This window comes from Drosophila rhopaloa, unplaced genomic scaffold (assembly GCF_018152115.1).
Source record: "Drosophila rhopaloa isolate 14029-0021.01 unplaced genomic scaffold, ASM1815211v1 contig_167, whole genome shotgun sequence".
NCBI lineage: Eukaryota > Metazoa > Arthropoda > Insecta > Diptera > Drosophilidae > Drosophila > Drosophila rhopaloa.
In genome coordinates, this window is record NW_025335047.1 from 5,828,697 (window position 1) to 5,851,569 (window position 22,873).

Genomic DNA, 22,873 nt, shown 5'->3' on the forward strand with positions numbered 1-22,873 from the left:
GTCTGGTCGAAATTTCCGACTCTCTCAAGGGTTAACATCTGCTCGATTGCTTCGCTTATCAAGCGTTTGAGGTAACAACAACCACTCATATCACTATTTTCTGTTTACGCGTGCAATAATAATTATATTGTACACAGAGCCACCACAGCGATAAGGTGCGAATCCTATCAGGTTCTGAATATATATACATACATATGTAGTATAGGTACCATTCTATAGTATAGTCGGATGTTTGTTTGTGCGAAAGTGTGCCTTAATTTAGAAAATGGTATCAAAGCAAAGCAGGGCAGTTCATGGAAGCCATGGCGATAGGGGCAGCTAAAGAAAAGCATAAAACAAATGCGACTACATACATACATACATACATATGTGGGAATCAATAGTAGAAATTGCGCAGCAAACTGAAATTATTCCATTGCCTGAAAATAACAAAAACAAATAAGAAGAAGAAAATAAAATAACCGTTGACACACACTCACATGATTGCCCCCCATACATATTTTACACAAGAAAAAAGAAATGGTTTAATTATAATTTAAATAAAGAAGAATAATTGTCGAGTTATGTATCTGACTGTCATATGATCGAATTGTGAAAAATGTTTTTCAATCAAACTCATAGTTTACCAGCTCTATAAAAAACACAAAATCTACACTTGTACCTGTGTCTAGAAGTAAATATTTTCGTTTTGTGTATTAAATTTATTTTTATATTTTGATTTTTTTTATTTTTCTTCAGCTTTTGCGTACTTTGCACGCTATATGTACATACATATGGGTGTACAGAAATACAAGGGGTTGGGGATTGTGGAGATAGGGGGCCAAGGGGTCGTCAGAGACCAACGCACAAAACTTGTAAATACGAACGCCCTCCATCTCCATCTCCCTCTCCGTCTCGCTCTATAAGTAACCCATCCCGCTCTGCAAACGCGTGTGGCGGCAACGTGAGTATTCGGATTCGGATGTGTGTGTATCTTACAGATACCAATTGCGTAGATACATCTACCAGGCCCAGTTCGAGACCAGTGCACGCAGTTTTTGTTTTCGATTTGCCCCGTCTCGTTTTGATACCCCGCATAACCCGTTTGAGAAGAGAGGGTATAATAGGATATCATCCCATTCGCTCCATATTCGATCATATTTTATAAAACAGTTTTTGACAGAATCGTATCTAAACAAAATGATATTTGTACTAATATACATAGTAATCATCAGAGTTGAATCTCAAATATTTATGACCAATTTGCAAAAAAATATTATGAGAAGTTGAAGTTATAAATGCTATAGTTTTATTTTGATCTCGGACAATATAATTTTAAGTAGCTGGTATTAAAAAATGAGACAACATAGTCCGGCATGTGCCATAAGAAATATATATAAAAACTGAAATATGTAAAACACATTGTGGGTTGAACTTGTTGAACCATAACCACTGTTCGTTACAACCTTTATGATTTATGTGGTAACTATTATACTTAATGCCAATAAAACTTGATTGACTTAAAATTATGTCGAGCAAGGGGAGGTAAATTGTAAATTATACTAACAAGATGATTCTCCACTTGAGTAAACTATGTTTAAATACCTGTCAAAGGGTATAGATATTTTCATAAAGTCACGTTTTAGATGATTTATAGACGTTTTTTCTTAGCTCTTAGTTTTTGATTTTATTTATACTTTTTGCTTTTTCAACAACAATGAAAACTCTCGCAATCGCAAATACAAGCGGACGTGAGAAAGCCCCCCGTACCGATCGGCCCCCTTTAAAATTCCACTATCGTCGTCGCCATTTATCGTTTGCAATTAGCTTAAGCAGAGCGCCATAAAAATAAAAGAGTAGCAACAGAAAGCAAAATAAAAACAAAATTGTTTACGCTTAAGTTTTGAGGGGGAGACATACAGACACCCATGCCTATATGGGTATACATATGTATATGATCGTCTATATGTATGTATCTCTCGGGGGTGGCCTGAAATCGTAAAAAAAAGACAACTGAAAATTAAAGAGTCTCAGCATAAAACGACATCAACGGGGGGAAAACGCTTTTAATGCTCAAATATGGACAACCAATACAGTTATGTTCTTGTATTCTTCAGACGTTTTTCAGTTCGATTGGGAGATACGAAGGTACATATGTATATAATTGAGTACGTACATATGTACATATATATGTACTTGGGACGTAGCGAAGCGGTAAACAACGACACCGAATTCAAAACCAAAGCCCATTGCCAACTTTGTGTGTTCGTAAATCCAGTTTTCTTTTGCGACATCGTTTATAAAGAAATCCCCAAGAGGCGAGGTAAAAAACAGACACATCAAATACAGAGAAAAATAAACACTTGGGTGCTGATTCACGTAAATATAAAATAGATTTGGGATTCAACAAAATGCGTTGTTTTTAAATATCTGAATAAAAAAGTTATATATTTTTAAATGAATAATAAAAATGTTTATATGTTGTCAAGTTACAGATAATTTGTTTCTCTGTAAAGCGGGAGGTGCGAGATGAGGTGATTCAAAGCACGTTTACCACTGGTCTTTTTCTTCGAGCAACCTCTAGAGAAATCCACCTAGATAATACTAGTTTATACCGCCAGTGAGTCATATTCGTGTTTTGCCCACTTACCTTAACTAAACTGATCACAAACCGCTCTCTCCACCGGCCTCCTTCTGGGATCCATAATTTTTGGGGGGTTCCATTGAAGATACAGACACACATCCATCCACATTTAAGTTTAACTTTTCTAATTTTTCAACCCAGCTCTTATTTTTTAAAAATACTGTCATTAACGATTTAAACTAATTTCTATTGGTTTTGAAATGCTTCGGCTATTCAAATTTCTCAATCTATTCGCCTAGTAATGGAAATTCATTACGTATCGCCGTTGACACACAAAACGAAGTGGTTGCCTTGACATTTTTTCTTAATCGGAAATTTAAATTAAAAAATACCTCTCCAAATTAAGCAATTATTAGTTAAAGTGTTTATCGCAATCTACTAAAAAAGTGTTGTTCGTGAACTATAAATCAATTTGGAATCAGATTTAAAAACAAATTTTAAAATAAGAGCTAGGCTGCCAAATTATTAATTTGGCATCTGCAATTTCGAGCTGGATAATTTGAATTGTGTCCGGATCACTTCGGGGGTTCCATTGAAAATATCTTTATCTCTTTGTTCACTTTTTAGGGGATTTGGGGAAGTGGATGGGGTGGGAATGGGATTTTGAGAATATATGACTGGTTGGGGTGCTTTTTGGGAGGGGATTTACACTTTGATTGTTTGATCATTAGGCAATTGTTGGGATCGCTTAGCTTTTAACTTGACTTTGATGCTTGCTGAGCTCTCTTGGTAAGATCTTATCGGTCTCATATCAATATATATTTACTTTTGTTACATTTGTGTATCTATTTTGTGTTGTGGTGTAGTAAAACCTTTAAACATTTATCGTTATCATGCTGACTGCTTGTGTAAGAATCTATAAAATGCTTAAATGTTGCGTATATAAATTTCCTCAACTCACAATGACAATTCGCACTTATCGCATAGTTGTTTTTAAGGATTTGCCGATCCGATTACGTTTACACAAATATTTAGTTGCCTATGCAGAACTAACATAGGAACATCAGGATATTCAGGACATTCACATCGAAACGGAATTGGAAATATTTTGTTTTGCCCTTCGGCTCTGTAAAGTTGCTTATCGTTTTATTTTAATTCGTATCTGTGTGTTTGTGAAATCGCTGCAAAATGCAGCTGCATTGCAAACATATATTCAACATTTGTAGTATATGCACATTTGCCTTTGTTTCGATCGCTTAGCTTAGCGCTTTTTGTTTATCAATTTTTACTGGATCTGGTTCTGTTTTTATTTCTCGCTTAGAAATCGTGCTGCAAATAAAAACATGTGAGAACTTGGGTAGTGGAATTTTTCGGAGCACATGTCCGCTTCTTCTGGAATGTGGAGGGGGGTGGGGCTACAATCTAGAGGATTTTGCCGATTAGCTCTGAAAATAAAATGCCAACAAAAAAATATACGTGATGACGCAAATAAAAACACAAATTTGAGGTTTTTTTTTTGTTAATTATACAAAGCTTCAATAAATTGCTTTACGAAAGCCGTGTACAATTGTTTATTTGTTTTTTTCTATTGTTTTGATGTTGGTTGGTTGGTTTTGTGGGTTTTTTCTTTCTATTTTTTCTCAAATATTAAAAGTTGACTTGGATTTAACACAATTCCAATATTGCTTTACAATTTTTCTCAGATTTTTTTTCACAATCGTTTCTATAATTACAATGTTGAATGGCGGTTTGTTCTTCATAATCGCATTCATCTTAATGGTCCATTTAAGGTAATTGTGTGGATAATTAATTAAACATTTTCTCTTCAGTTGTATTTGTTTTTAATTTGTATATATACCAGGTTTAAAAATATAGCAAAGTATCACAAAAAATTGCAAATTAAATTGTAAATTAGATCAATGGAGAAATTAAAAAAATACATAGTGCTTGGTTGCTTTCTTTTCATTGTTTTTAGAACGACGAATCATGTTTCGGCTTAAATAAGGAGGTTAAAATTAATATTCGAACTTGGTCGAATCGTCGTCGTTACGCTTTTATTTAATAAAAATGAATTTGAATTTTCTTTCAGGGGCCAATAATCCGCAGTTGCCTTGGATGGGGGCACAATCGCCTTGGACTCGCATGGAGAGCTCCGCGATCTTGTTTCGGGCTCCGAACTTTGAAATGGAAATTAATTTGTACTGATTGGTGTTGAAAAAGTCGGCGGGCCGGAACGGTTGTGCCCACAGTCCAAGGCAGAGCAGGCGAATTATGGCCCTGTTTTGGTCTGTTTTTAATTGTTTTTCTTTCTTCTTAACTTTTACAAATAGGCTTTTGTATCTTTCCTGCTTCAATGAAATCTAAGCTGTTCTCCGCGCTTAAATTGACGTCCAGTAAGTAACAAACGTTTAGCTTACACTTAAAAAAAATGCAAAATTCTGCGCGACAAGTTTAAAGTTTTTCTGTGGGGGTGTGTGTGTTTTATGGGGGGAAATGGGGGGTGAGCTTGGGGATTTTCCGAGCACTGCTCGATTGACCTTCGCTCCGTTCAATACTCTAAGTAGTGGGTATATGTATGGGGTGTACTTGTAGTGTAACTTGAAGATACAAGCTTTAAAGCTACCAATATATGACAACTTGCTCAGTAAACCTAAACAGTGCTTGACTTTTTTGGCTTTTCAACATTTTTAAAAACTATCATCGAGTGTTTTGTTATAGTTTCATCTCTCTCTCTTCATAATTTAGCTGTTTCAGGAAGTTAAACAATATGCGTAAACAAAACTCAAGTGTGTTCTTATTTCTGGGGTTTTCCTCTATCAATTACGTTTTGGGGTTCTTTTTGTTTTTGGCTTATCACTTCTGGGCCAATTCACTTGGCAAAAACACATAACAAAACTCACGCTGCCTCTTTCTACGCAAAATACAAATAACTTTGGATTGGTTGGGGAACGGGGATTGTGGGAGGGGGTGGTTTGCTTAAATAATTTACATACATATTAATATTAACAATTAATAAGTAATGCTAATAATGAAAATAAGGTACTGGGTTCAAGTGTTTCAATATTGAGCATCAACGAATAGTTTACATAAAGTAGTTTTCATTTCTTCATCCTCATCTTGCGATATCTATATCTTTTCCTCTTGTAAAGCCTTCGCTTTGAAGATTGCAACTTATATAGTTTTTAGTTGTTTTCACAATTGTTTCCGCTTGGCGCAAGATCAAACATATTTTGGAATAAATAAAATCTTGCTTGCGCCGATATCGCGCTACCACATTTTACAAGTGCTGATCGATCTTATTCTTATTGTTTATCGATTTATCGTTTTTAGAAAATTTTATTTTAACATTTTAGCGTTGTTCCCTTCTATGTACAATTCAAGAATGTTTAAATTAGAATTTTTTTAAAGCCATTTCGCAATTACAGATTAAGAATAATTACACATGTTCGCATATGTAGCTCAGTATTTTTGGGCAATTGCTTCTCTCGCGCGACGTAAAACTAAAAGTAATGGAAGTATCTAGGTAGGTCAAAATTACAATACAATAGTGGATTCATTTATCTTAAGGTAGAGGAGAGTTATAGATGTTGTTTTTAGGCAAGTTGAATGCATTTTGCGCTGCGGCTCTGCTGCTGCTCTGCTGCGGCGGCTGCGTTGAGTTTTTGTCGTTGAGTTTTTGTTTGAATTAGTCTTTGTGATTTGGTGGGTATACGATTTATAGTAGTTGTATTATTATTATTATTTATTAGGTATTATCGTGTCTCTTGAATATACTCTGTTAGCTTTTGCTGCCCTCTGCATTAATTCTTTATCAACATTTAAGGTACGTTGCACATTTTGTCCGCTTTTCGGGGGATAAACATAAACTGTACGTTATGCTGCGCTTCTAGCGTCCATTTTTGAATTACTCATAAATATTATTATATTTATAATTTTACTTATTAATTAATTTTCAAGTCTATTTGCGTATCACGTTTAAAACAATGTTCAGTTGTGAAGTATCCGTTGTTAGACATATAAAGTTCTCCTTCCTCTTCTCGACTCTTCCTCCTTTGTCCTCGTTCCATCTGGTTTTCGTATATTTTAGCCAGGCTTCCATTGGTTGTTGTACTGGTTGCAGTTTGTCGATTGGCTTTCTCTATAAAGGTTGCGCATTGAAGTTGACAGTGGTGGAGTTTAAGGGGGTTCTATATAGCGGGGAATTTTGCATCTTTTTTGCTGTGTGTTTATTTGTTCTCTTTGTCGTTGTTGATGTTGTTTTATCGGTCGGTTGTGTGAGGACAGTTGTTTGTGTATTTGTATTTTGTTTACTTTCAGTTTTCCTTGAAACAGTTTTTCGCTTTTCTTTTATAGCTTCTCAAATTGGTTTTATTGTTTCATGATACACACTTGAGATCACAAACATTACTCTTGTATTTTTTTTTTGTTTAAAAAAGTTCAATTTTTCAGTTGAAATGTTTTCGTTTTTTTTAAAGGTTTTTTCATTTTGCATTTTTTCTTTTATCTTTTTGTTAATTTTTTTTGTTTGTTTTATATTCATTTCGATTTTTTTGCAACTCATTGACGGGTTCGGGGTCCACCGGGTGTTCAGGCCATTCAAGTCGGTCCTCCGGATCCATCTTCAGATCCAGCTCTAGATCCAGATCCAGCTCCAGATCCTGTTCCTGCTTCTGTGCACCAGACACTGATCCTCCAGCACCAGGGGTGTTACGACTGCACATTGAGCAGCAGCTTCAGGTTGTGCGTGTCGAAGTCATCGAGGAGGTTCCGCTTGGAGCGGCCCGTCTGCATGGGCACCTGGAACTTGGGCATTGACGACATTGCCAGGGGATACTTCCCCTCTGACATGGAAAGCGTCCAGTGCTGGGGCGGCTTGGGCAGCGCTGTTGGAGCAGGTGCATCGAAGCACTTGCTGCCCGCGAAATGCGTCAGTGCGGTGGGTATGAGTGGGTGCTGCTGCTGCTGCATCTGCATCTGCTGGGGCGAAATCTTTCCACCCAGCGGCGGGCTCTTTCTCTGCTTGCGAGCCGATCCTCCTCCGATTCCCGGCGAGAAGCCTCCACCCAAAATGGTGGCCGGTGACTGCCGCACTTGCATCGCTCCCTGGGGCGAACGTCCTCCTCCGTTCCGCCGGTTGTTGTTGGCAAAGAAGAAGCCTCCGCCTCCAGAGGATCCCTGCTGCTGCGGCGACTGGCGCTGCTGCTGCTGCTGTTGATGCTTGCCCTTGGATCCGGTGGACTGGGACTGAGACTGGAGTTGCCTCTGCCTCTGGTTAGGGGGCGTGGTCAGGGAGGATAGACCCAGGCCTTGATTCGTGGGCGAGAAGCTCAGGAAATGGGCATTATTTGTACTGCTGGCAATACTGTTGGAATGTGCAGTTACCAAGGGCGTTGCTGGTGCGGATGCGGATGTGGGGGACACGGGTGCGGATGTGGGCGAGGGGGTGGATGAGTTGGATGCGGAGGTCGCTGATGCTGCTCCCTTTTTTAATCGTATGGACTTGGTGGCCGATGCGGTTGTCATTCTGATGTTGTTCCTAACGCTATTGTGCGAGTATGTCATAGTAATTTCGTCGCTTTCCGATCTCTGGATCTCTCTTCTCTTCTCGATCACTCTCCTCCTCTTATTAAAATTTCTGCTTTTTTGCCTTTTTGTTTTTGGTTATTTCGCTAAATTAATGCTTAACGTTAAATATCACACGCACTTAAATCAATTCTTTATAAATCGAAACCATACTCCTTCTGCTGCTATTGAGATGTTGTTCTAGCTGCGGCCGCTCTGTTTTCTTTGGTTGCTGATAATCAAATCGCCGAAGATGCCCTCCTCCAAAACAATAATGAAATCGGCGAGCAAAAGGGCGACGGGCGGCTGAGCACGTAGCTGCTTTTCCACTCCTAGGGTCTCGCTCTTATGTACAGCTGCTGTTTCCTTTACTTTATTTAGTTTAACTTGTAACTTTATGTATTGTTTATCAGTCTGTTGATTTATCTCTTTTACTCTGGTTAAGCTATCCTTAGCTATAATTTCGCAAACTCTTCTCGGTTCTCCGCTGATTCAACTGCTGCTGTTGCATTCCAAGCTGTGCTGATCCTGTTTTTATTGGAAGAAATTGAGAAAAGCAAAAGAAACCATTGAGCAATTGATGAAAGGCATTTGGAAATAGTGTATAGAGATGCGGTCAAAGTAATAACACTGCTAAAGCCAATGTCTTTGAATCTACAAAAACCTTCCTCCCACCAAAGTACAACTTTCATGATTAGAACATTATATACTAAAAAAAAGTTTATGGAAACTATTGTCCCCTTAAGTGTGTTAAAAAAAGTTTTTTTTAGTTCCATTAAATTAAATTAAAAAAGTATTTAAGAACATTGTTCGTGACACAACGCCAGTCAAAGGTGACTTGAAAATATTAAATTTCCCATTCCCTTTAGGGTCGTATTTTTCCCTTCACCGAACTGCAGCATATAGAAATAGGCCCTAGGATGGACAATCATTTTTGAGAACGGCCTTTGAATAAATTAAGAAGTCAAATTATTCAGTTAAAGAAAATGTACCCTTGTTGATAGAAAACTGTATTATGCGTCGTTAAATTTTATAAAAAAGGGTTAAAAATTCCATTATATAAATCTCCACCAATTGATTTGTGGAACAAAAAGTAAATTAAAGCTATACCTTTTTGAATAACTGCAGCATAGGAATACAGGTAAAACATGAAGCCATTGAAAACGAAATCTAACAAAGTAACTGTCAGTACAGGGTACACATTTTGCAAGAAAAACCTTTTGAAACCAACAACAAAAGAAGCCTAGCAGTTCTATTATGCTGACTGCATCTGTATGTATAATAAGAAACGGGAAAACCGAAAAGGGGAAATAAGACATGGACATGTAACGACTCGGTTTCCAGGTAGCAACAACCTGTAACGTAGTGCTAACGACGTAACGGCTGCATTATCGTGCCTGTGTGTGCTATTTACGTCAACAAAAGGTATTTGTTTAGCTATTCTCACAATCTGGGTACGTCAGAGGGACATATATACACACAATTTGCGAGAATACCTGAATTAATGAATCAACACACACACGCAGCGATAACCAACACAATTGCGACTTACTTTTTTGCCGTAGACCTTCTCACACCAACGAGTGTGCGTGTGTGTGTGTCGCAGTTTTCTCAGCCACTTCGTTATACAGATTCCGATATTTCGACAAGCGTTATATACAAAATGGGTTGAGTTTTGGTTAAAAGTTGCCTTGATTTTGTTGATTCACTTTAAAATGTTGCGGAAATTGGTTGGTTTGCGTTTTTTCTTGCTTTTTCGGACTTTAGATGGGGTTTACTATGTGTATGTGTTCGCAGTTGTGTATATATATATGTGTGTGTGTGTATTGTAAAATCACTTTCAAAATGGCGACGGGCTGGCTTCGTATTTTTATTTATATATAGATGTAATTCCGCTTAAAGCTTTCTCTTCACTTACAGACAAAGGCTCAAAAAAATCACACTTTCAACTGATTCTGATTCGGATTTTGTTAAAACTCTTATGTACACCACCGTCTATTGCGCAGCGTTATTTCGATTTTCCGTTATTTTCGCTCGCCAAGTACTCCGTTCTGTGTGCGTAGCCACTCGTTGTACTCCGACGCGTATTAAAATATTAAACTTTACACAAATATTTGATTTATATCACTTAACTTAGGACATTTACAATATGCGTTACATATATTTTATTTTTGTAGCAGAAATTTTAATCGATATCTATCTTCTTCGCTTATTTTTATTCTTTGCGCATCGGTACGCTATCCTCGAATTTTCCACCATGACTCACACATACACACTACCGCGCGGGCTTATATACCCCTGATCTTAGGGATGGACGAGCATCGATGTTCACAATATCGATTACTTATCGGTGATATCGATGAGTACTGTTAACAAACGCACTTTAATAATAACACTGCGCTGTGGGCCAGAAAGCTAGTTTTTGGCCTGCATAGCTAATGGCTAAAAAATTTGTAAGTCTTACATTTTTTCTTGTCCCAAATTCATGCCCGTTGGGTCAGTGTGCACTGTAACTAAAAGAAACAGCTGATTATTGAGTCGAGAATATCAGAGACTTGAACCCACGTTCTAACAGAAATGTTAAGTGCCAACGGTTTAATAACGGAAATGTTAAATTTTTTAAGAGTTTTAAAAATAGTAATGTATAAATGCCTGTATATATTTAAAAGATTTATCTAAAAAAGTCGAATAAATTGGCTCAAATTGTCTGGCGCTTGTGTGTATATATATTTTTAACGACACTTTAAATAACAAAAGGCTTTCTTTCAGTCTATAATTGCCTAAATATTAAAAAAGATTTGGCTACCTGATATAGATTTCTACCTACCAGAGTTGTCACATCTGCTGGTTTGAAAATCCTGAGTGCGCGCCAAATTTGAAATGGGTAATAAACCAACAGCTGCTGCTTATCATTATTTGAGTACCTCTTGGAAAACCATAAGCTCTAAATCAATTAGTTTTAAAGACTCTTTTTTTATCATTTTGGATGGGTTGGGGTTTTCAATTTGTAATTTTATATTATTTATATATTTTCAAAATATGTATCTGATGTTCAACGTTTTATTCTTAAACGAATTAAATTATTAACAGAATTAAGTTCTAAAACGCACACTCTGTCAACTTGTGATAATGCCGAGTACAAAATAATTAAAAGTAACAAAAGAGGTAAGCGCAAACTGAAAATATATTTGATCCGCAGATACATCACGTTCTTTTCAGAGGCACGTCTGCAATTGAAAATTGAGTCATTCAAATGCGGAATTGAGCTAATTAAAGTTTGTCAACATCCCCATTTTGGGGATATCTTAATTTTAATGGCTCAAAATGAATTCAACGCCTTTACAATTTTGTTGTCATAGGTTAAAGTTGCATCACGGTTACACAATCTTTAAAGCACAGAGAAAAAATATCACCTTTAATTTACACGATTTTAAGGGAATATGCCTTAAACATTGCAATTTAAAATCAAATATTAAGTATTGGCTAGAGGCGTGTCTGTATATTTACAAAGGACTTAGGGGCTGTTTCTCACAACAACTATCTAACATTAAAATCAATCATAAAAAGCTTGTGTTGTAAGTTAAGATAGTAATCTTTACTATAGTTTTCTAAATTAGTTTCTGTGCTGGTAAATGGTCCCATGGTTTTACATTACAGATTTGTCAGGATGTAATCGTGGGACGCCCCGCAAATTGGATAAATAAAATAAAGTAAAATTATGAGAACCGCTTTCAACCGGCGACGCGTGTCACTCAAACACCGCCCATGCTCAGATCCAGCCTGATCAAACCCATTATCTATCCAAATTGCTGTCCGGCGGAGGCACTGCCTCCACAGCATCATCATTATCATCTCGTTGACCCGCCATTGTTATCCCGCTGGCTTGGTACTCATATAAACAAGTGCACTTTATGTTTACTTGGTTGTTTTTAATACACATCAATCGGCGATTGTGTGGGTTGAGGTGAGCTCTACGATTCCTATCATCATACATATGTATATATACATATATGTGTCGTTGGTCCATCTATTTATTCTGTATCAGTATCTGTGCTGGTTTTCTATTGTTCATGAGCCGCGTTTCGTATATAAAGGTGATCAATCTCGTAGTCTAAAATTCAGTTCACTTCTAACGCGACTCGAAGCCGGTTTTTGCGAAAGTCAAACAGATTTTATTCCATTTGTGATTTCGTGGAAATTTCGTTTGTTATTCAAAATGCGTTTCGCTCTGTTTGCTTTTCTAGGTAAATACCCCTTTACGATTTATCACCTATATAAAATATAAAGGGTGTAATAGAGGGATCGAAAAAAACGAACAAGTCAGCAATTAAAATATAATCTTGTATAGAAAAGATTTTTATAATAAAAATAATATTGTTTACTTTGGTAAATTGTTTACTTTGATAACAATAAATGTATATTTTTTGAGTCTCAATAATCTCACCGTCATAATTATACAAAGCACTCCGAAAATATTTAATTGCTTCTAATATATGTATTTGTGATGTAACTTTGGTTTCCTTAAATTTTCTAAATGATTCCAAATTCAAAGTAAAATGGATTAAGTTTTCAAGTTAAAATCGATTTTACAATTTAGACCGTTAAAATCAAACAATTGTCTTTCGCTGTAAAATTAAACTTGAATAACTTATTCAGCTGTGTGCCTGTTGGCATTCGTCCTGGCCACTCCGGCCAAGGACACCAAGAAGCCGGCAACTTGTCAGCGAGCCTGCGGTGAAGTCTACGATCCGGTTTGTGCCAAAGCCAAGAACAGCAGCAAGGAGCGACTTATCACTTTCGGCAGCCCGTGCGTCATGTCCAACTACAACTGCCAGCACGCCGACGATCGTAAGATATCCTTCTTCTTATCCTTGAAGAAATTAATTCTATTTAATCAATTTATAGCATTCGAGCAGAAGACAAAGGGCGAGTGCGGCGGCGGAGTGAGCGTTCGTCTATCTTAAGAACCAAAACAATCCACAATCGATTTGTATTTACAATTGAACACCTTTCATTAATGGTGCAATAAAATTTGTATGTATTTTTATTCCAACGGGAACGTTTTATTTCTCTTCGAAGCAAGCTTATATTTTGCATAACAGAACAGAAAATTTAATTAGCTCTTGGGACTACATAGAATTCCCCTTAAATATTCGCACTTGGACATGCATTCATACAAGATCAGTTCCAGCTATCCGTCAGAATCAATGAATGTCGAATTCTATACTTCCTAAGCACTTATCAGCAGTCACTCGGCCAATCTGCAATCAGAGTCAACACATTAATCAGTTGGCACGAGTGGTTAAAGTGCAGTAGAAGTGGGTTAAGAGAAAACAAATTAATGCAATTAAATTATCAACATAAAGAGCAACAAGTCTTGAACACCTAGTGATTTCAGAATTATTTTAAGGTTCATAACAACTGGATATGTGTATAAACAGCATTATTTAAAGTTTTTTAGAAAAATAAATCTGAAATAACTTTTGAATTGGCAAACAATGATCCATTCAATTGCATATAGATCAGAATCTAAGCTAGAGTTTAAATTAGTAGCTCGAAGAACAGAGTTACTAAGTAAGTATTAGTTTCTCTTAACCAATATTCACTGTATATCATCCACTTGACTCACCACTCTCAGAGCTCTAGCGAATAATTGCATACTACGACCTAATGCCAAGTATCTATATAGTATTGGTATTGTATTGTATTGTAGATTACTTATAGTTGCTTTTTAGTAGTTGTTCAGAGATACGCTCCACTACATTCACAGATTCCGTTCTACCCCTCAGTTGGCCACCTCCTTCTTCTGCTGCTTGACCTTGTAGTCCGCTAGGGCGGCCTTGATGGCATCTTCGGCCAGCATGGAGCAGTGCAGCTTGACGGGAGGCAAGCGCAACTCCTTGGCGATGTCAGTGTTCTTTAGTTTGCCGGCCTCATCGATGGACTTTCCCTTCACCCACTCGGTGGCCAAGGAACTGCTGGCGATGGCCGACCCACAGCCGAAGGTCTTGAACTTGGCATCCACAATCTTGCCATTCTCGTCCACCTTGATCTGCAGTTTCATCACATCGCCGCAGGCGGGTGCTCCAACGAGACCAGTGCCGACTGTGACATCCTTCTTGTCCAGCGATCCCACGTTGCGGGGTTTTCGTAGTGTTCAACGACCTGTCAACAGAAATCGGTTAGTCAGTCGGGGGTTTCACATAATCTCCCTTATCGCTTTGCGTGCCGCCTGAAACGCTGTCTATCAGAACGACAACAAAGTCGGATCTAATCTACATTATATAGCTTCTAGATATTACGAAAGAACTTTCCGCGCGGCAATTGGGAAACTTACATTTTCGTGATACAATGCCACCGGCACGCTCTGCACACGCTTCAACTGCGATCGCAGCAACCGGGAGGAGTTTCGCACCAGAGACATCTTGAATCAGTAATTGTCACTCAAATAAATCAATAACCAGACCAATTGTTGTGAAATTCGAAGGGAACCGAAAATAACACGGACTACTGCGTGTTAAGAACAGCTGATGGAAAGTGTGGCAGTCTTGTGCTGATGTGAAAACCTAAAAATATTGATGCCGATATTTGTTTACCCACTTATGTCAGGTCCGATATAAATAAATTCTTTTCTTAGTTTTATAATATTGAAAATTGATAAGAAAAAACGAAAAATTATACAAAAAATTGCTTTACCTTGAAGATGGCACATTAGTTAAAAGGGTGAAAAAATGGTAAAATTCCAATTAGAATAACATTTAAGCTGCAAAGTGCAGTATGACCGTTTGGCTGGTATTTTGACGGTTTACATCTATGGTCGCACCCTAATCACCGAGTTCAATATTGTCCACTATTTTTGCCAACTTTCCTTAATTTTAACACCAGCTATGAGCTTCTGAAACATATTCCGTAGATCAATAAAATTCCCAACTAGCCATGACCTCACGCAAGCGAAGTGGAAGCGGCTCCACCAAGAGGCCCAAGGAGAAGGTTTGTCCAGAGGATTGGCGAACTTCGCCCTCGGTGATTCGTGAATTGCATAGCTAATTGGATCCATTGCAGGTGGTCTATATATACGAACTATTGTGCCGGGGCGAGGATCCTAGTAGCGAGAGTCCCGAGTTCTGGAACGAGTTCTTCCTGCTGCAGCCAAACTTCGAGGCACTGGAGAATGAGATAGGAAAGCTTAACAGCGATCAGCTGCAGCTTGTGAAGCCGAATCTGAACACCCTCTTCCAGAGGTGCATCGAAATGCTGGACACGGGTAGACCAGTTAGACCCAACATTACATATCGCAAGCCACCTATATTCCTTGATTCCCCCCAGAAGACCATCCCAAGCGCCTGTGCAACAGCCTGCAAACACTGTGCTCCTTTTTCTACGGGATTTTCAAGAAGTCCAATGCGGATCCCACGTTCAACATCCTCAACGAGATCTTCGGCCACGAGAAGATGGATGAGTGGCTGAAGCTGCTGATGCAGTACTGCAATCGAATCCTGCTGGGCGATGTGCCCGAGAATGCCCGCTTCATGTGCCTGAAACTGCTCCAGGTTCTGGTCACGGGTACGGATAATGTGAACCAGAACGCCCTTTTCGAGCACCTGATGATGCACAGCATGTTCGACGCCTTCGTCCGGCTTCTTAGCGATCCTACGTTTCGCACTCAGCACGGACATGATATTGTAATCCTGCTTACCATCCTGGTCAACTACCGTAAGCATGAGGCGACCAATCCCTATGTGGTGCAGCTTTCTATACTTGCCGATGAGCTGGCTCTAAATGGGTAAGTAGATCTACGGACATTTTTCATTAAGAAACAATATTTTTTCTGTATGACTTGACTATTTGTTCTCTCAAAGAACCATTTTCTTTACCGTATACCTTTGTAAACGGAAGACATTTTCACTTGGGTTTATCAAACATTAATACTTTCTAATTCATTGACTCACCAACTCTATATATGTGGCAACTAATGGTGGCTGACGTCATTAAATAGATAACTCGCCACGCGTTCTCTGATATCTTATTTCGATAGTAACAAAACTTTATCTTAATTTCAGATATGGCCAAATGATATCGCAGTCGCTCATTGACTTCTGCCGCCAGTACATCCAAAGCCTTAACAATGTGCAATCCTCGTCCTGGTTTTCATCGCTCTCGAATATTGTGGGGAACATGTTTGTGTCGGATGAAGGATGCGAACGAGTTCAGCAGATCAAGGCGAATAATGGGCTTCTGCTTGCGCTCTACGAGGCAGTGCACCTAAACCGAAACTTCATCACGACTCTGGCTCACACACAGGCGGAGTCCAGTGCCCCGCCCTCGCCCAGTAACACGTTGAGCCTGGCCCAACCCGTGCCGGACTTAACCAATACACCCATCATCGATATTACCCAGTATCCCACCAATCTGCTGGTGGCCGTCTTTCAATACTGCTCCATCGTGATGCAGGACAACAAAAACGAGTCGAGTATTGCTAACCTAAAGCTCTGCTTTCTCATCCTAACCTGTATTTCGGAGGATCAGTACGCCAACTCCATGATGCACGACAACAACCTCACGTTTAAGGTTATGCTGCATCGGGCGCAGATGCGTCATCGCAAGTTGAATGTGGATAGGGTTGGCAAATCCCAGCCTTTGGCTGCCACCCTACTGGATCTTCTAGTGGAGTTTATTGTGTCCCACTTAATGAAGAAGTTTCCAATGGAGCTGTATCTGCTTTGCATTGGTGTTATTCATCGAATTCTGTGTTATCAGAAGAGATGTCGAGTGCGCCTAAATTATCCATGGAAGGAGCTCTGGTCGGCACTGATTGGCCTGCTGCGGTTTTTGGTCAACCAGGAACAAACGCTGGTCAAGAAGTGCAACATATTCCATTTGTCGCTCCAGGTAGTGAATATATTCAATTTATTCATAACATACGGCGACACTTTCCTAGCCACCACGAACAGCTATGATGAGCTATACTACGAACTGAACCGCGAGGAGAAGGTCTTTACGGAAATACATGCAATGGGTAGGGGTTTTGGATAAAACGTTTTAAAAACCAAACTCATCATTTAAATTTCAGTTCTGCGCTACACAACGATGCCAGATTGCGAGTACAAAGAAGACGTAATAAAACTACTGAATTCTCTGGTTAATATATTGGCCATAGTAAAGCACTTCCAGAACAAGATCAAGGAATGGCTGGCTGAGCAGGGTCTATCCACGCCCACGGAGGAGCAAATACTCGATGTGGTGCGCAAGAACTACGACCTCACGCTGAAACTGCAGGACTCCCTAGATCAGTATGAACGTTACGCTGAAACGCCGCTGCACACCAACTTCTTCAAGTTGATGGTGCGCGATGTTGTCAACGATACTCGCAAGCACATCTACGGATATGTGAAGGAGGCTGTGTCCGTCATACCCGACCAAGAGGTGCTCCTCACCACGTCAATGACATCCGGTACGGCGGGAACAGCCAATGCGCCGACCCCGACGACAGCAGTGCCAGAAGCAAAAGCGTAGGAAGTGGACCTCGACAGACTATCAGACTGTTTAACTGTTTCTTTTGCTTAGTTTTGTAATTGTATTTTAAATAATCAAATCTCTAGAAGCGTAAACTCGATTTAATCTGTAAGACTTAAAGTGCTTTGCGAGTTTTTGTTAGCTTTTGTTGTGAAGCAGTGCACTTAAAGCATATACATATATTCTGTGCAAGTTTTTTACGTACGTATACAAAATATATTGCGTGTATATACAATTATATATTAATATTAGTTATTTTCAACTTCCGATGACTTATCGAAAATTATACTTCAGAAAAGTGTCCAAAAACTGCACTACTAAGCCCATAACTTTTCTTACAGGCATCCGATTTCAAAGTGTCATACCTCTAAATGATTGTGGTTTATATCTCTAAAAAACTGCATTTTCAATTTGGTTTGTAATTTTGGGTCGATTTTTCGTAATTTTGCCCTTTCCAAATTTTCGAAAAATGGCTTTGCAGAAAAGTCACCTAAAACCTGCACTTCTAAGCCCATAACTTTTCTTAAAGACATCCGATTTTAAAGTGGCATACTTCTAAATGATTGTGGTGTAATCCTCTAAAAAACTGTGTTCTCAGCTTGGTTTGTATTTTGGAGTCGATTTTTCGTCATTTTGACAGTGTTACCCCTTTCCAAATTTTCAAAAAATGGCTTTGCAGAAAAGTGACCTAAAACCTGCACTTCTAAGCCCATAACTTTTCGTACAGACATCCGATTTTAAAGTGGCATACATCTAAATGATTGTCGTTTAATCCTCTAAAAAACTGTGTTCTCAGCTTGGTTTGTATTTTGGAGTCGATTTTTCGTCATTTTGACAGTGTTACCCCTTTCCAAATTTTCGAAAAATGGCTTTGCAGAAAAGTGACCTAAAACCTGCACTTCTAAGCCCATAACTTTTCGTACAGACATCCGATTTTAATGTGGCATATCTCTAAATGATTGTGGTTTAATCCTCTAAAAAACTGTGTTCTCAACTTGGTTTGTATTTTTGGGTCGATTTTGCGCCATTTTGACAGTTTGCAGGAAAGTGACCAAAAACCTGCAGTTCTAAACCCATAACTTTTCGTACAGACATCGGATTTCAAAGTGACATACTTCTAAATGATTGTGGTATAATTCCAAAAAAATCTGTGTTTTTACTTTAATTTTTATTTTTGGTTCGATTTTTCGTAATTTTCAACAATGTAACCCCTTTTCTAATTTTCGAAAAATGGCTTTGCAGGCATCCTATTTCAAAGAGGCATGCTCTACCGAAAAAAAAATGTTTTATTACGGAAACATGCTCAGATTATGAAAAAAATAGGAAATTATTTTATTTGTGAACGAGATACATCAGCAACTTACTTTTCGTGCCAACATTGAAGACCTGGAAAAATGTACTTCCCATACTATACCATTTTTGGGACCATTGGTCATAAAATAATTTCGACAAAGCAAATATTATTGTTGCTCTTTTATTTATTCCCAAACTTTTCACGTGTGTATAATCTTTAATACAAAAATGCGTATAAATAGTTGTATAATATGATTTTCTTTCTGGTTATACAAGCGCGTGTATAGGCTATAATTATATCGCTACGATTTATAAATGTTTATGGTATATATATAACTTCTGCATGCAATATTTGCACGCAATTAACAATTTGAATGCAATTGTAATGGATCATGGGTCGAAACAATAAGCGAATATCTAATAAAATGTCAAATATATCATTTAAAATGCATTAAAATTATGTAAATATATAAAATACATAGTAATGGGTTGCTTTAAAATATACAAATTAATATTGTTATGAAATTAAATCCTAGTCGCTTTATACAAATATCCTTTGCATTCGATTGATTAATTTCTAGCTCGACATTATAGTTGAAAGGCAGAGCCAAACGATCACTCAAAGGCACAATTAACAGACAATATTGAGTTAAATTAATTATATTATAGCAATGCCTAAGTCTACCTCTTTGCTGAGCTCATTTCGCTTGCCCTGGAATTGCGGCCTTAAGAATATATATTTTATGGATTTTATGTATCTATTTACAAGTGCGTTTATCGTTCGAGTTAGCGGATGAATCTTAATGATTAGAAGTGATCCACCTTCACGGAGACCGTGTGGGCGGCGGCATTGCAGGGCAGGTCGATGTTGTCCCACTCGGTGTGCAGGTTCTTCTCGCTGTCGGTCGCCTTCAGGGCCAATCCCAGTGATGCAGTCCGTCCGGCACAGTGCGGTATATTGAGTGTAACCGGCACCAGGAACTCAAGGCCCTGCGGCCCACACATCACCAGCGGTGACAGCATTGTCTCACCTGCGATGGCAAACAAGACGATTGTTAGTCAGGGTTCTGATAAATTTCCTTGGCTTTTTCATATGCAATTAGAGCTGTGTTTAATAGAGTGTGGCAATTCGTGTGGGGTTAAGGGAAGTGTAAGTGGGCACAGACATAGACTCAATTCGGTTGGAAACATAAACAGTTGCATTCGTGAAAGTTTTTAAAAGTTTGTGTTGGGGTAGTAGATAAAAGTTTAAATATTTTAAACAAGAATTAGGGCTTAAAGGTACTTTAGAATTTGTAAAGAGTTTAAAAACAATTATTTGTAAGTCTCCAAATAAGCCATGAAAACTCTGAGGAAGGTAGTATATATTTTATGAATTTTCTATAATAATATATCATGCTGGAAAAAGTGTGCAGAAAGAAACAATGAAGGTTTTAATAAATGTAAATGAAATTACATGCAAGAAGCCACAACTATAGGTTAGTATTTTCAACACTAAACATTACAACTAAGGATTAAAGACCACTAAAAGCTACAGCCACCACTAAGAAATGCTTAACACGTAAAATATAACGACTAAATAAAGAAAAACAAAATAATGCTGTAATAAAAATAAAAACAAAGACAGTGGACACGTGTTTTTGGCAAAAGGTTGGTGGTAGTGGCGTTTTTTTTGGTGGATGGATACTATTGTACGGAGTAGAGTGTGTGTTTTGTGTTGAGAGGGACCAACCATTTTCCATGTCCAGCGGAGGACCGCCGACGGCTTGTCCCATTCGCGGATCGCTCACGGTGAAGTAGATCTCCTGCCGCACTCCCGGCGGAATGGCTCCGGGTGGGATTTGCAGGGAGACGTGCCACAGTTTATCGGCCAGAGTTCCACCGTTGGAGTCGAAGCATCCTCGCGACGTGCTGGGTTCACGGGGCAGTGCGGGGAAGGATCCACCAGCAGGAGGGGCATTATTCACGGGTCCGGCGATGGGCAGGGACATGCTGCTGCTGAACGGAGTACTGGTGGCATTCGGCGGACCCACTGGCAAGCTGGTCTGGGATGTGTACTGGGTTTCGATGGAGGTGCAGCTGTCGCCGATTGGGGAACTCGGCGGAGGAGCTGTCCGCTTTAGTATGTTCGAGATGTGGAAGGGCACCCTGCCGGATCGCGGGGTTAGGACAAGGGCTGGTGGAGGTGCCAGGGAGAGACCATATCTTCTGCCTCAAATACATCATCCGACACATTTTGCTTTTCACTGGCCAGCATTCCCTCATTATGCAGATTATTTTCAATGGCAGTGGGTTGCTCCGTCTGTTCCGCAGAGCTTTCAGCCTCAGCCTCAGCCGCTTCATCCTGCTCCTGAACCACCTCCTCCTCGTCGTCATCCACCTCATCCTGAACAAGAGGTGCCCTGGCGGGATTTTCTATCACCGTATCCGAGGATTTCTGCAGATCCGAACGACTTAGGGTCGAGTCTTCCACCGGCTCCTCCGGTTGCGCATTGATCTCCACTTGGATCTGCTCCGACTTGCCCTCCTTCTCCTTCTTCTCATCCGTTTCGTTCTCCCGGGACTGAAGGATGCTCTCCTCTCGGGTCTCGTAGATGGGTGCCGGCCTGCCCATGTCCCTTTTGGACACATAAATCGGTTCTGCCATGCTGTCCAATGCTTCCCGCCTTGTCTGATAGATCTGATCCCGGAGCTGGGCCCTCGTTTTCAGAGCACTTTCCTTGGCCTCACGGCGACTCTGGTATATGGCCTCCGGATTCGAGGCCTCCGACTGGCTGCTGCTGCTCTGGGGACTGAACTCCCGCTCCATGTCCCTCTTGCCCTGGCTGATCCTCTCCTGCATTTCGCGTTTCGATTGGTACAGATGATTCCGCTGCATTTCTCGCTGCATTTCACGACGGGATTGGTAGAGGGGTTCCTCTTCGTTTTGCTCATTGGCCGCTCCCGGATAGAATCTCCTGCGGGTCATGACCTCGGAATTGGGCGCCCTTCGCTGATCGGGCAGCATGTAGGCTCCGTTCCGGGTCTGATAGATCTCCTGGGGATCCTGCTCGTAGCCTGGACTGATCATGGGTCTTCTGGCTGCTCCTGGATTTCCTCCACGATCCGCAGTGGTGGTGCTGTGACGTCGCACTATCCTCCTTCCATTCCTGCCACCAGAAGCTGCAGCTGCTTCTGCCTGCCTCCTTTCGAGATCGATGCAGGCCCGATTCGCATAGAGATCATATTGGTCGTATCCATAACCATTGTCCTGGGGATGCTGCATTCGGGGCACTGTGTTGCCTATGTTCCCATAGATATCCTCACTCTCCAGATTCTGGTAGGTACTGTTCATCATCTCCTGCTGCTGCGGCGGATAGTGACCACCTCTTTGATAGTACACATCCTGCGGATGGGACTGCATCATGCCCTGTCCGCCATGGGAGCGCTCTTCAAAGCCAGCGGGATAGGTGGGATACTCATCGGGATAGTAGGGTCTCTGCACACCCCTCTCCAGCATCGACTGCTGTCGTCGCAGGCCCTTGGGCTTCCTCTCCGGCTCCACCATGCTGTTCATCCTCCTCAGCGGCCTCGTACTCTTGAGCAGGGCATTCTTGAGGGCCACCAGCGGGCTCTTTAGCACCGACTTCTTCTTTTTGTGTGGAGGCAGTGGCGGTGGAGCCATCTCCATGCCATGATCATCGTAGTACTGCTGTTGCTGCTGGGGATGTTGGGGATATTGCTGACGTGGCTGACTATGTCCCCTCGAAGTTCCATAGTGGCCATAGTAGTTGGGATCTTGGGCGGGGGGAGGTCGCTCGTGGGGATAACGAGGAGCTGAGCGGGATCGCTGCATATGATGTCCTTGGACAGGATGGACGCCAGGCGGCGGCATGGCGTAGTAATCATCGTATCGCTCATCGTACGGCTCCATCTCGCTAAAGATTCATTACATTCGGAATT

General features: G+C 40.0%; 5 protein-coding genes across 6 annotated transcripts in view; 2 read left to right on the forward strand and 3 right to left on the reverse strand.

Annotated features, from left to right (window-relative positions):
- Nucleotides 1-7,154: 7,154 nt before the first annotated feature.
- Nucleotides 7,155-10,397, reverse strand: LOC108043453 (putative protein TPRXL). Its single transcript, XM_017122164.2, has 2 exons — nt 9,678-10,397; nt 7,155-8,653 (listed from the first exon to the last, which is right to left on the reverse strand). Exon 2 carries the CDS (start codon nt 8,123-8,125, stop codon nt 7,271-7,273), a length of 855 nt encoding a protein of 284 aa, XP_016977653.1. The 5' UTR covers nt 8,126-8,653; nt 9,678-10,397; the 3' UTR covers nt 7,155-7,270.
- A 1,838-nt stretch (nt 10,398-12,235) lies between these two features.
- LOC108043456 (vasotab) lies at nt 12,236-13,178 on the forward strand. Its single transcript, XM_017122167.1, has 3 exons — nt 12,236-12,369; nt 12,782-12,973; nt 13,031-13,178. The coding sequence occupies exons 1-3, from the start codon at nt 12,342-12,344 to the stop codon at nt 13,087-13,089; spliced, it is 279 nt and encodes a 92-aa protein (XP_016977656.1). The 5' UTR covers nt 12,236-12,341; the 3' UTR covers nt 13,090-13,178.
- LOC108043455 (iron-sulfur cluster assembly scaffold protein IscU) lies at nt 13,157-14,672 on the reverse strand. Its single transcript, XM_017122166.2, is given in 4 exon segments — nt 13,157-13,386; nt 13,755-14,266; nt 14,269-14,290; nt 14,463-14,672. Coding segments are annotated over 3 exon segments (465 nt in total). The 5' UTR covers nt 14,550-14,672; the 3' UTR covers nt 13,157-13,386; nt 13,755-13,910.
- A 232-nt stretch (nt 14,673-14,904) lies between these two features.
- Nucleotides 14,905-17,876, forward strand: LOC108043454 (armadillo-like helical domain-containing protein 3). Of its 2 annotated transcripts, none has more exons than XM_017122165.2 (5): nt 14,905-15,115; nt 15,188-15,389; nt 15,452-15,908; nt 16,186-17,141; nt 17,196-17,876. In XM_017122165.2, the coding sequence occupies exons 1-5, from the start codon at nt 15,062-15,064 to the stop codon at nt 17,636-17,638; spliced, it is 2,112 nt and encodes a 703-aa protein (XP_016977654.2). In that variant the 5' UTR covers nt 14,905-15,061; the 3' UTR covers nt 17,639-17,876. The 2 variants fall into 2 exon arrangements, with proteins under 2 accessions (XP_016977654.2, XP_044314531.1); XM_044458596.1 differs by having other exon boundaries at nt 14,906-15,115; nt 15,455-15,908.
- A 1,220-nt stretch (nt 17,877-19,096) lies between these two features.
- The window catches only part of LOC108053517 (tight junction protein ZO-1), a 38,100-nt gene continuing 34,323 nt past the window's right edge, over nt 19,097-22,873 (reverse strand). The window contains 3 exon segments of the mRNA XM_044458446.1: nt 19,097-19,962; nt 20,664-21,122; nt 21,125-22,848. Coding sequence (XP_044314381.1) covers nt 19,739-19,962; nt 20,664-21,122; nt 21,125-22,848 — 2,407 coding nt within the window. The 3' untranslated portion in view covers nt 19,097-19,738.